At 42.0% G+C, this 13,041-nt stretch overlaps 1 protein-coding gene across 2 annotated transcripts in view; it reads left to right on the top strand.

The window, feature by feature from the left end:
• pds5b (PDS5 cohesin associated factor B) overlaps nt 1-13,041 on the top strand; it is a 102,763-nt gene that overhangs the window by 20,957 nt on the left and 68,765 nt on the right. For both annotated transcript variants that reach the window (XM_052520427.1, XM_052520426.1), the window contains exons 2-4: nt 7,731-7,856; nt 8,428-8,631; nt 11,831-11,917. In XM_052520427.1, coding sequence (XP_052376387.1) covers nt 7,749-7,856; nt 8,428-8,631; nt 11,831-11,917 — 399 coding nt within the window. In that variant the 5' untranslated portion in view covers nt 7,731-7,748. The remainder of the gene's footprint in view (nt 1-7,730; nt 7,857-8,427; nt 8,632-11,830; nt 11,918-13,041) is intronic.

Here is a 13,041-nt window from a genome sequence, read left to right as displayed (position 1 = left end):
TTACAGTAAACTATAACTGACTGAATTTAGTAAACTATAACTAACCAGTAAACTATAACTGACTGAATTTAGGCTAACAGTAAAGTATAACTGACTGAATTTAGTAAACTAAAACTAACCAGTAAACTATAACTGACTGAATTTAGGCTTTACAGTAAACTATAACTGACTGAATTTAGGCTAACAGTAAACTATAACTGACGGAATTTAGGCTTTACAGTAAACTATAACTGACTGAATTTAGGCTAACAGTAAAGTATAACTGACTGAATTTAGTAAACTATAACTAACCAGTAAACTATAACTGACTGAATTTAGGCTTTACAGTAAACTATAACTGACTGAATTTAGGCTAACAGTAAACTATAACTGTCTGAATTTAGGCTTTACAGTGAACTATAACTGACTGAATTTAGGCTTTACAGTAAACTATAACTGACTGAATTTAGTAAAGTATAACTGATGCAGTTATGACTGTCCTGCACAATCCATGTGGCCCTGCTGCTAGGGACGGTTTCCCTGACTCAGGCTGTGCGTCCCAAATGCCACCCTATTCGCTAGCTATATAGTGCACTACTTTTCACCAGGGCCCATAGAACCATGTAGGTAATAGGCTGGCATTTGGGACTTAACTCCAGATTACTGGTAACCCTTTTCCTGGACCAGAAAACACTGTCAATAGAGATTCTCCATTGGGCATGCTTTCTATTCCAGGAATAGTTTTAATCTGGGTCCAGAGAACTGTCCGTATATAATATGGTTGAGAGGTATCTAGATTTTCATACAGTCAGACCGTTTCTGTACCGTACGGGGGTACAGGAAGTGCACACAAATGGGTGCTATTTAAAAAAAACAAAAAAACAAGAAGCTTGATCTTGACATTTCGCCACTTAGCTAGCAAGTCAGCAAACCAAATACATAGCTGGAACCCTGAGCTGGATATCATTTGACACATCGTATATTTCTTGTAGTTATACTTTACTTTATAGTTAGTTATAAGCAGTGGCGTAGCACGCACCCCCGGAGGAAACGGTATTGACAATGTCGTTATGTCACTATGGTCGGACAATGTCGTTATGTCACTATGGCCGGACAATGTCGTTATATTACTATGGTCGGACAATGTCGTTATGTCACTATGGCCGGACAATGTCGTTATGTCACTATGGCCGGACAATGTCGTTATGTCACTATGGCCGGACAATGTCGTTATGTCACTATGGCCGGACAATGTCGTTATGTCACTATGGCCGGACAATGTCGTTATGTCACTGGTCGGACAATGTCGTTATATCACTATGGTTGGACAATGTCGTTATATTACTATGGTTGGACAATGTCGTTATGTCACTATGGCCGGACAATGTCGTTATATTACTATGGTTGGACAATGTCGTTATGTCACTATGGTCGGACAATGTCGTTATGTCACTATGGTCGGACAATGTCGTTATGTCACTATGGTTGGACAATGTCGTTATGTCACTATGGTCGGACAATGTCGTTATGTCACTATGGTCGGACAATGTCGTTATGTCACTATGGTCGGACAATGTCGTTATGTCACTATGGTTGGACAATGTCGTTATATCACAATGTCGTTATATTACTATGGTCGGACAATGTCGTTATGTCACTATGGCCGGACAATGTCGTTATGTCACTATGGCCGGACAATGTCGTTATGTCACTATGGCCGGACAATGTCGTTATGTCACTATGGCCGGACAATGTCGTTATGTCACTATGGCCGGACAATGTCGTTATGTCACTGGTCGGACAATGTCGTTATATCACTATGGTTGGACAATGTCGTTATATTACTATGGTTGGACAATGTCGTTATGTCACTATGGCCGGACAATGTCGTTATATTACTATGGTTGGACAATGTCGTTATGTCACTATGGTCGGACAATGTCGTTATGTCACTATGGTCGGACAATGTCGTTATGTCACTATGGTTGGACAATGTCGTTATGTCACTATGGTCGGACAATGTCGTTATGTCACTATGGTCGGACAATGTCGTTATGTCACTATGGTCGGACAATGTCGTTATGTCACTATGGTTGGACAATGTCGTTATATCACAATGTCGTTATATCACTATGGTCGGACAATGTCGTTATGTCACTATGGTTGGTATGGTCGGACAATGTCGTTATATCACTATGGTTGGTATGGTCGGACAATGTCGTTATGTCACTATGGTCGGACAATGTCGTTATGTCACTATGGTTGGTATGGTCGGACAATGTCGTTATATCACTATGGTTGGTATGGTCGGACAATGTCGTTATATCACTATGGTTGGTATGGTCGGACAATGTCGTTATGTCACTATGGTCGGACAATGTCGTTATGTCACTATGGTTGGTATGGTCGGACAATGTCGTTATATCACTATGGTTGGTATGGTCGGACAATGTCGTTATATCACTATGGTTGGTATGGTCGGACAATGTCGTTATGTCACTATGGTCGGACAATGTCGTTATATCACTATGGTTGGTATGGTCGGACAATGTCGTTATGTCACCATGGTCGGACAATGTCGTTATGTCACTATGGTCGGACAATGTCGTTATGTCACTATGGTCGGACAATGTCGTTATGTCACCATGGTCGGACAATGTCGTTATGTCACTATGGTCGGACAATGTCGTTATATCTTTAAGAGTACGCTACAGATTTTTAAATTCCAACACAAAACCTTCTCTGACGATAGTTTCGAAGCGCCACTTAACGGGCATTTCACTCGTCTGAAGGAATGTATTTTCTGGAGTGGGACTAACGTCCATCACCAGAACTGATCATCAAATAATCTCGAGCTGCCTGCGTGCCGATCGCCCTCCTAAAAAAGTACTTTAAAGTTTAAATACCGTGACTTAACGAGTGATTTAGTAAAAATACAACGTTTCTTCCCCTTGGAATCGACTCCTAAGCTTTTTTGGAACGGTGGAGACTAATTAGTTGCCGTACTTTTGAGAATTCAAACGATCGGATCTTTCCGGAACGGAGGGGGGGGCCACAGGGCCGGAGGGAGAGAGGGAGGGGGGGGGGCAGTATTGACAGGTTGGCCACCATGCAATAGCTGTATATCGCATTGGAACACTGTATTTTGCCATTTCTTGGCTTGCAGTGTCTCACAACTTGAAGTGAAGCAGGGCCTATCATCAATGAATAGGCTGGGATATTCTACATGAACTGAACACACGCTCCTTGCATCATTAAAGGGAAAGCAGGTGACCCCCCCCCCTAAAAAAAAAAGTTTTCCCATGTACATTTTTCTGTCCGGATACCAATTTAGTTTTTAACATTTTATAATTTACACCTCTAGTGTTGAGAATGGAATGGGAGCGTGAAAGGACAGGGATTTTCTGGCGACCAGCCGAGACACACTGTCCAAAATACCATTACCTCACGCTCAGAATAGCCTACCTGGTTCAACATTTCACAGGCTCTCCGAGCTTGACATTTTGTATGACAGCGTGTTTTCTCTCTGCGTTGATGGTTTATTGGATTGGTTGAAATGTGTTCTTTCTCGTTTTTTCCCCCGGAGAGAGAGAGATTCTCTGGTGTGCACTATCATCCTAGACACGTGGGCTGTATCTAAAATGGTGGCACCCTATTCCCTATATATAGTGCACTACATTTGACCGGAGCCCTTTGGCACCCTATTCCCTATATATAGTGCACTACTTTAGACCAGAGACCTATGGAACCTTATTCCCTATATAGTGCACTACTTTTGACCAGACCCTATGGGCCCTAGGCAAAATTGGTGCATTATAGGGAATGGGGTTTGGGATGCCGCCATGGTCCGAAGTACCATTACCTCAGTCTCTCAGAATAGCCTACCTCGTTCAATATTTCAGAGACTCTCCGAGCTTGATGCTATGCTGTATGATGTCATGTTTCCTCTAGTCCTTTGTGGTTTATAGGATTGGTTTAAGGCCTTTAGCCAGTTTTGAAATGTGCTAGGTTTTTCATTTTCACCCATCTCTCCACGCTAACTTTAGAAACCAGAGGTCAGTACCAGGGTTTCCCCTATATCCATTTCGATCTATTCCGCTACTCCCCAAAAATCTTAGCGGGAAACACCTGATCTTGTTTGGAATCTTTATATCACCTTTATTTTAGCACAGAGTCCCAAGATTTCTTCTACAAGTAGTCCTGTACACAATTTATAAATACAACGTCATACAAATATAGACGATTACAACTCAAGAGAAACCATCACAATCTTCTAGGGCTGTCACCGACCCCCAAAATATATCGGTTTTATTTTTATTTTACCTTTATTTAACCAGGCAAGTCAGTTAAGAACAAATTCTTATTTTCAATTACGGCCTACCGGGGAACAGTGGATTAACTGCCTGTTCAGGGGCAGAACGACAGATTTGTACCTTGTCAGCTCGGGGGTTTGAACTCGCAACCTTCTGGTTACTAGTCCAACGCTCTAGTCCAACGCTCTAACCACTAACCACTATATATGCATTGATCTTGTTAACCGAAAGTCGTCTGTACTTTCGACCAATCGATTGGTAGACATTTTAAAACGTTCATTTTTCCATATAGAAACACCCTATGTGTTTTATTAAAATCAACTATATATGCATTGATCTTGTCTGATGCTTTAAGCACACTGTTTGATGAAATACGACGACAATGACGAGAGGGAGCAAGAAATCAAGATAACCGGAAGAAAAAACCCTGACCTGACCATCCTCATCCCGCTCCATCTGGCCTTCGCAGATTCTGCCGTTGTCACTGTCCTGAACTTCCTGCTTCCTGGTAATAGGTCGACAACCTTTCTCATGTGGAATACCAATTTATCTTTTCTACTGATCTCTATGCCAGGTATGATTTTCATACAGTGCATTCGAAAAATATTCAGACCCCTTGACTTTTTCCACATTTTGTTACGTTATAGCCTTATTCTAAAATTGATAAATGTTTTTTTCCTCTCAATCTACACACAATAGGCTGCGTTGCTGATGTCACTAGGATGCGTTGCTGATGTCACTAGGATGCGTTGCTGATGTCACTAGGCTGCGTTGCTGATGTCACTAGGATGCGTTGCTGATGTCACTAGGATGCGTTGCTGATGTCACTAGGCTGCGTTGCTGATGTCACTAGGATGCGTTGCTGATGTCACTAGGCTGCGTTGCTGATGTCACTAGGCTGCGTTGCTGATGTCACTAGGCTGCGTTGCTGATGTCACTAGGCTGCATTGCAAATGTTTATATATATTTTTTTTACGAGGCAAGTCAGTTAAGAACACATTTTTATTTTCAATGACGGCCTAGGAACAGTGGGTTCACTGATCTAGGAACAGTGGGTTCACTGCCTGTTCAGGGCCAGAACGACAGATTATTTCAATGACGGCCTTGGAACAGTGGGTTCACTGATCTAGGAACAGTGGGGTTAACTGCCTGTTCAGGGTATAGCTCTTCTTTGTCGTGACTCGTGGTCATCAACAATTTCTAACATCCGATCCCATTTAGAATTGTTATTTGTTGCGCGATGACTGGGCTTAAAAGCGCATGTTTTCACTCGCGTTTTGAGGAGCTGCTATCGCGCTGTCTGACAGGTGATAGTTCGCTGAAGGGAATAGCCCATGTTCTGTATGCTACGCACGTGGCTAAATAACATGCATGGCGACTAAGGAAAATACACACTTTAATTCCACTAAATTATGCAAATTGACCTATAGACTGGTATGCATGACCAGTCAAATATATTTTTGGCCTGTTAACCGATTAACGGTTAACTGTTAGCATCGTTACACTATAGGAGGCCTGAGCTGGGAGTATGGCTCTCTCTAAGTGTCTGTGTCTCTCTCTGTGTAGGAGGACTGAGCTGAGAGTATGGCTCTCTCTAAGTGTCTGTGTCTCTCTCTCTCTCTGTGTAGGAGTACTGAGCTGGGAGTATGGCTCTCTCTAAGTGTCTGTGTCTCTCTGTCTCTGTGTAGGAGTACTGAGCTGAGAGTATGGCTCTCTCTAAGTGTCTGTGTCTCTGTGTAGGAGTACTGAGCTGAGAGAATGGCTCTCTCTAAGTCTCTGTGTCTCTCTCTGTGTAGGAGTACTGAGCTGGGAGTATGGCTCTCTCTAAGTGTCTGTGTCTCTCTCTGTGTAGGAGTACTGAGCTGAGAGTATGGCTCTCTCTAAGTCTCTGTGTCTCTCTCTGTGTAGGAGTACTGAGCTGGGAGTATGGCTCTCTCTAAGTGTCTGTGTCTCTCTCTGTGTAGGAGGCCTGAGCTGGGAGTATGGCTCTCTCTAAGTGTCTGTGTCTCTCTGTCTCTGTGTAGGAGTACTGAGCTGAGAGTATGGCTCTCTCTAAGTGTCTGTGTCTCTGTGTAGGAGTACTGAGCTGAGCGAATGGCTCTCTCTAAGTGTCTGTGTCTCTCTCTGTGTAGGAGTACTGAGCTGAGAGTATGGCTCTCTCTAAGTCTCGGTGTTTCTCTCTGTGTAGGAGTACTGAGCTGGGAGTATGGCTCTCTCTAAGTGTCTGTGTCTCTCTCTGTGTAGGAGTACTGAGCTGAGAGTATGGCTCTCTCTAAGTCTCTGTGTCTCTCTCTGTGTAGGAGTACTGAGCTGGGAGTATGGCTCTCTCTAAGTGTCTGTGTCTCTCTCTGTGTAGGAGTACTGAGCTGAGAGTATGGCTCTCTCTAAGTGTCTGTGTCTCTGTGTAGGAGTACTGAGCTGAGAGTATGGCTCTCTCTATGTGTCTGTGTCTCTCTCTGTGTAGGAGTACTGAGCTGAGAGTATGGCTCTCTCTATAAGTGTCTGTGTCTCTCTCTGTGTAGGAGTACTGAGCTGAGAGTATGGCTCTCTCTACGTGTCTTTGTCTCTCTCTGTGTAGGAGTACTGAGCTGGGAGTATGGCTCTCTCTAAGTGTCTGTGTCTCTCTCTGTGTAGGAGTACTGAGCTGAGAGTATGGCTCTCTCTAAGTGTCTGTGTCTCTCTCTGTGTAGGAGTACTGAGCTGGGAGTATGGCTCTCTCTAAGTGTCTTTGTCTCTCTCTGTGTAGGATTACTGAGCTGGGAGTATGGCTCTCTCTAAGTGTCTTTGTCTCTCTCTGTGTAGGAGTACTGAGCTGGGAGTATGGCTCTCTCTAAGTGTCTTTGTCTCTCTCTGTGTAGGAGTACTGAGCTGGGAGTATGGCTCTCTCTACGTGTCTTTGTCTCTCTCTGTGTAGGAGTACTGAGCTGAGAGTATGGCTCTCTCTAAGTGTCTGTGTCTCTCTCTGTGTAGGAGTACTGAGCTGAGAGTATGGCTCTCACTAAGTGTCTTTGTCTCTGTGTAGGAGTACTGAGCTGAGAGTATGGCTCTCTCTAAGTGTCTGTGTCTCTCTCTCTGTGTAGGAGTACTGAGCTGAGAGTATGGCTCTCTCTAAGTGTCTGTGTCTCTCTGTCTCTGTGTAGGAGTACTGAGCTGAGAGTATGGCTCTCTCTAAGTGTCTGTGTCTCTCTCTGTGTAGGAGTACTGAGCTGAGAGAATGGCTCTCTCTACGTGTCTTTGTCTCTCTCTGTGTATGAGTACTAAGCTGGGAGTATGGCTCTCTCTAAATGTCTTTGTCTCTCTCTGTCTCTGTGTAGGAGTACTAAGCTGGGAGTATGGCTCTCTCTAAATGTCTGTGTCTCTCTCTGTCTCTGTGTAGGAGTAGTCAGCTGGGAATATGGCTCTCTCTAAATGTCTGTGTCTCTCTCTGTCTCTGTGTAGGAGTACTGAGCTGGGAGTATGGCTCACTCTAAGTCTCGAGCGGCCGATGGGAAGATCACCTACCCTCCGGGGGTCAAGGAGATCTCCAGCAACATCTCCAAGGAGGAGATGGTCCGCCGACTCAAGGTCAGTAATGTCTCTATTTATTAGCCCGACCACAGCCCTATAGCTAGGACTGTTCAATTCCACTCCTGGACGGCCTAAACACTTTTTTGGGTTTTCATCTCCTTCAAACCAGGGACTAATTCTGACCTGGGACACGAGATGAGTGCAATTAGATACTATGGGGAAGAATTTTTAAAAAGCAGGTGTTCTGGCAATTGAACAGCCCTGCTATAGCCCTACATTGTTGTTGTTGTTGTTATTGTTATTATTATTATACTGTGTATTGTTATACTCCTTTAGTCCCGCAAGGATGTGTTCTTGGACCTCTTTTTTTCTTCTTCAGTGGAACTGTAGAATTTGTGGCCCATGCTAGACGAACCATGGAAAAGACGCCCTTTATACAGGATAATAAAGATTGACTGTGATTTTATTGTTTGACTACCTGATTGATTGATTGTGTGATGGTGGTGAAGATGGACATGGATGAAGACGGGGAGGTAAGAGAAGGGAGCTTTACCTCAACCTGTCAGTCAATCAATGAATCCACCACCTCTCTCTCTCTCTCTCTGTCTCTCTCTCTCTGTGTGTGTAGATGGTGGTGAAAACATTCATGGACATGGATCAGGACAGTGAGGAGGAGAAGGAGTTGTACCTGAACCTGGCTCTCCATCTGGCGTCTGACTTCTTCCTGAAGCACCCCGACAAGGACGTTCGCCTCCTAGTGGCCTGCTGCTTGGCCGACATTTTCAGAATCTACGCCCCAGAGGCCCCCTACACATCACCTGATAAACTGAAGGTAACTTCTCCATACATATCACCTGATAAACTGAAGATATAACGAGGATGATTCCACCAAATATTTTTAGTGTCTCGATTGTTCTGGCAGATTTTCACATAGAAACTTCATTGGGAGGAAGGATGTTTGCATTACAAACCCTTTTTTTTATTTTATAAATCATGACGAAAGTGTCAGTTTTAGGCCCTTTTTAGACCTATACATGTAAGACATGTACATACATGTACTTACATACATGTAAGACCCTATGATCCGTGAACCGTACATGATACAGCCATGATCTTGCTCTCATCATACTCCTCAGAGTGGCCTCTAACAAATGGAGTACGCACAAACATGAATTTAATTCAAAAATACAAATATTTATACTATTTTCTCCAAACTACCCATATTGATTTTGTTCATTTTAAGACATATTGTTTGTAACAATATACTCTACAAGTACATCACATTTCCAGAGTGGGCTCTGTGCTAATTCTGAAGTTATGAAACATGTTATGAGAACCCACAACACGGTGAATGGGAAAATGGATTTAAAGAGAACTCCCTCTGCTGGTGACTTGCTGAATGTGCCATCCTAAAGGAGCGCTGTGATTGGTTAATGACCCAGAGTGTCAATTTCTGTGTATAAAAAGGGTCATATCGTTCAAAGTACCAGAACGCCACTCCGGAAATATTATGTGTTTTTAAAAGTATATACAGTATAAATATATAATATATAACCAATGTTGTTGTTTTTTTAAACGACACAAAAATACAAAAAAGAAGCCAAATCAAAATGGTTGTTTTGAGATAATATTTTTGATGTTGAATAAATGAATGTGTATTTCAGAATCTATACTTACTCCATATGTTAGAGCATGCAATAGGGAGTATAATGTGTAACCTTTCTTCAACTAGGCGAGTCGGTTAAGAACAAATTGTTATTCTTACAATGAGCCAAACCCAGACGAAGCTGGGCCACCCTATGGGGCTCCAAATCACGGCCGGATGTGATTCAGCCTGGATTTGAACCAGGGGCTGTAGTGACACCTCTTGCACTGAGATGCAGTGTCTTAGACCCCTGTGCCACTCGGGAGCTCGAGCCTGAATGACACCGGAGCTGACCACATGTTGACTGGTCGATGGTTTGGTCAATTTATTTAGTCGAACAATGGCAAATATATGTTTTTTTATTTTTATGATGGACATTGTATCCATTGTGGAAGGAGAGGGCACACCAGTAGTACATTTCCTGTTCATTCCCTTCATTTCTAATCTACAATGTTCATTTAATGCATTCAGTATATTATTATTACACTCTTACCATCCTTAGAAGTGTTTCATTGTCGGCTACACTTGCGAGGGAAAAAAAGTTGAGGTTTTATTTCATTCCATTAACCAGTTGTCAATTTATTAGTTATTCTTTTTGTTTGGAACACTCCTGTCAGTCTTGAGTAAGGACAACGCACGCACTTGATTACATATATAGAAGTAGGACTAGTCGACATGGCCTGCACGTTAATGTAGGCCTATACATGTGTCCATATGGAGATCTGATACTATTTCTGATTGGCTTAACTCACCGTCACTGTGGCGTTTCTCAAGTAATGTTTTTCTTCGCCTTTAAAACAGCAACTAAACAAAGTCTGTTTTTACATCAATTGAGAAAAGCTGCATGGAGGAACTATTGTCAATTTTCCAGCTCTCTCCCTTTTGATTACCACTCAGCATGAAAGGGGGGGATGTCATGCTCTGATCCGGTTGAAACTTAATAAAATAGGCCTACCTGTTTCCTTCTTATCCTTTTGCACAAAATAGCCGACAGCCGTGTCTGTCTGTCTGTCTGTCCGGAGCTCACTGAAGCAGGAAACTCCTGAGGGCACAGAATATTTTATACAATGTTTCCAGTTTGCAGTAGAACCAAGTTAAATACAATAGTTGCTACAATGTTTCCAGTTTGCAGCAGAACCAAGTTAAATACAATAGTTGCTACAATGTTTCCAGTTTGCAGTAGAACCAAGTTAAATACAATAGTTGCTACAATGTTTCCAGTTTGCAGTAGAACCAAGTTAAATACAATAGTTGCTACAATGTTTCCAGTTTGCAGCAGAACCAAATTAAATACAATAGTTGCTACAATGTTTCCAATTTGCAGTAGAACCAAGTTAAATACAATAGTTGCTACAATGTTTCCAGTTCCTTGCAGACAGGCCACATGGGATAGCCAATGTGATTCATAGGATATTTATTTTTATCAGGATATTTTCTACCTGCTGGCTGCTATGTTTTAATTTGTTGGCTTTATATAGGCACTTTTTTTTTACATAGTTGGCAATAGAAGTACCTTTTTTTAACTTAATTTTTTAGGTGTTTATAATTTTTATTTTGCATTTTGATTGACCAAATATCATTGATTTTGCGAAATGAAGAGAATTATTATAAATTAGAAACTGTTCCACGAAAATGTGCATATGAAAATCATAACTGGCACGCAGATCAGTAGAACTGGTCGGATAACTTGGCACTCCAAATGGAAAAAGTTGCCGACCGCTGGTGTACTTCAGGAGCGTAACGGCACAATCTGTAAAGGCCAGCAGCAGACAGTGGGAGGACGGGGGGTTAGAGTATATTGATCTCTGGCGCCCTCTTTAGTAATTTGTCTTCATTTTCTAATTGCAGTGCTTAAAGCATCAGACAAGCTCAGTAGCCTACATGTAGGTGATTTTATTCAAACAAGGTGTGTCTATATGTTGACCAAATCGATTGGTCGAAAGAACAGACTACTCTCGGTCGACTAAGTTTTTTTTTTTTTTCGTTGGGGACAGCCCTAAATGACACTAAGATGATGTTTGTATCATGTAAGGTTTACACCTCATATTGTCTTGCAGGAAGCATGTATAGGACTGAAAAGGGTTCAAAATGGCCAATTTCATCATGATAATCTCAAAATTGGTTTGTTATACAAATGTTAAAACCATGTCAAACATCCTTCCTCCCAATGAAGTTTCTACGTGAAAATTTGCCAGAACAATCTGGAATCCCCAAAAATATTTTCAGCTGGCGATCTCAACTCTTGCCAATTGAGATCGCCACAGACAATAAGGCTAGCCTAGACCCTTCACTCGCCTAAAGTAACACATCCGTGTTTGGTCTGTAGACTGCTTCTAATGGTTCTAATGGTTATTGATGGTTGTGTGTTCGTGGTTGTTATTTTCAGGATATCTTCATGTTCATCACTCGCCAGCTGAAAGGACTGGAGGACACCAAGAGTGCTCAGTTTAACAGATACTTCTACCTGCTGGAGGTAAGGGGTCATTTAACACATACTTCTACCTGCTGGAGATAAGAGGTCAGGGGTCAGGAGTTAGTTTAACATATACTTCTACCTGCTGGATGTCGGGTTAGGGATCAGTTCAATATATACTTCTACCTGCTGGAGGTAAGTGGTCAGGGGTCAGTCAGCATGTGCTGATGGTGTCTGTGTACTGCGCATTACATATCGTCACTGTCTGATGAAAAGCTCTTATTTCCAAAATATAAACTTTTCAAGAAATAGAAAAATATTTCAATATTTTCCCCATTTAACAAAGCTTCTGAAGTTTCATAATTATTTTGAATACATTTTCCTGGTCTTAGAGTCATCAAATATAAAAAATACATTGAGGGGCATTACTTTTCATGATAACCATATATCTCTGTATAGTGTTAACCTCTCTCTCTGTATAGTGTTAACCTCTCTCTCTGTATAGTGTTAACCTCTCTCTGTATAGTATTAACCTCTCTCTCTGTATAGTGTTAACCTCTCTCTCTCTGTATAGTGTTAACCTCTCTCTCTCTGTATAGTGTTAACCTCTCTCTCTGTATAGTATTAACCTCTCTCTCTGTATAGTGTTAACCTCTCTCTCTCTGTATAGTGTTAACCTCTCTCTCTCTGTATAGTGTTAACCTCTCTCTCTTTCTGTATAGTGTTAACCTCTCTCTCTGTATAGTGTTAACCTCTCTCTCTGTATAGTGTGAACCTTTTTCTCTCTCTGTATAGTGTTAACCTTTTTCTCTCTCTATGTATAGTGTTAACCTCTCTCTCTGTATAGTGTGAACCTTTCTCTCTCTCTGTATAGTGTTAACCTCTCTCTCTCTGTATAGTGTTAACCTCTCTCTCTGTATAGTGTTAACCTCTTTCTCTCTCTCTCTGTATAGTGTTAACCTCTCTCTCTCTCTCTGTATAGTGTTAACCTCTCTCTCTCTCTGTATAGTGTGAACCTCTCTCTCTCTGTATAGTGTTAACCTCTCTCTCTCTCTGTATGGTGTTAACCTCTCTCTCTCTGTATGGTGTTAACCTCTCTCTCTGTATAGTGTTAACTCTCTCTCTCTGTGTATAGTGTTAACCTCTCTCTCTCTCTCTCTCTCTGTATAGTGTTAACCTCTCTC

Source organism: Oncorhynchus keta, chromosome 6 (genome assembly GCF_023373465.1).
Source record: "Oncorhynchus keta strain PuntledgeMale-10-30-2019 chromosome 6, Oket_V2, whole genome shotgun sequence".
In the NCBI taxonomy this organism is placed as follows: Eukaryota; Metazoa; Chordata; class Actinopteri; order Salmoniformes; family Salmonidae; genus Oncorhynchus; species Oncorhynchus keta.
This window is presented reverse-complemented; position numbering and strand designations above follow the sequence as displayed.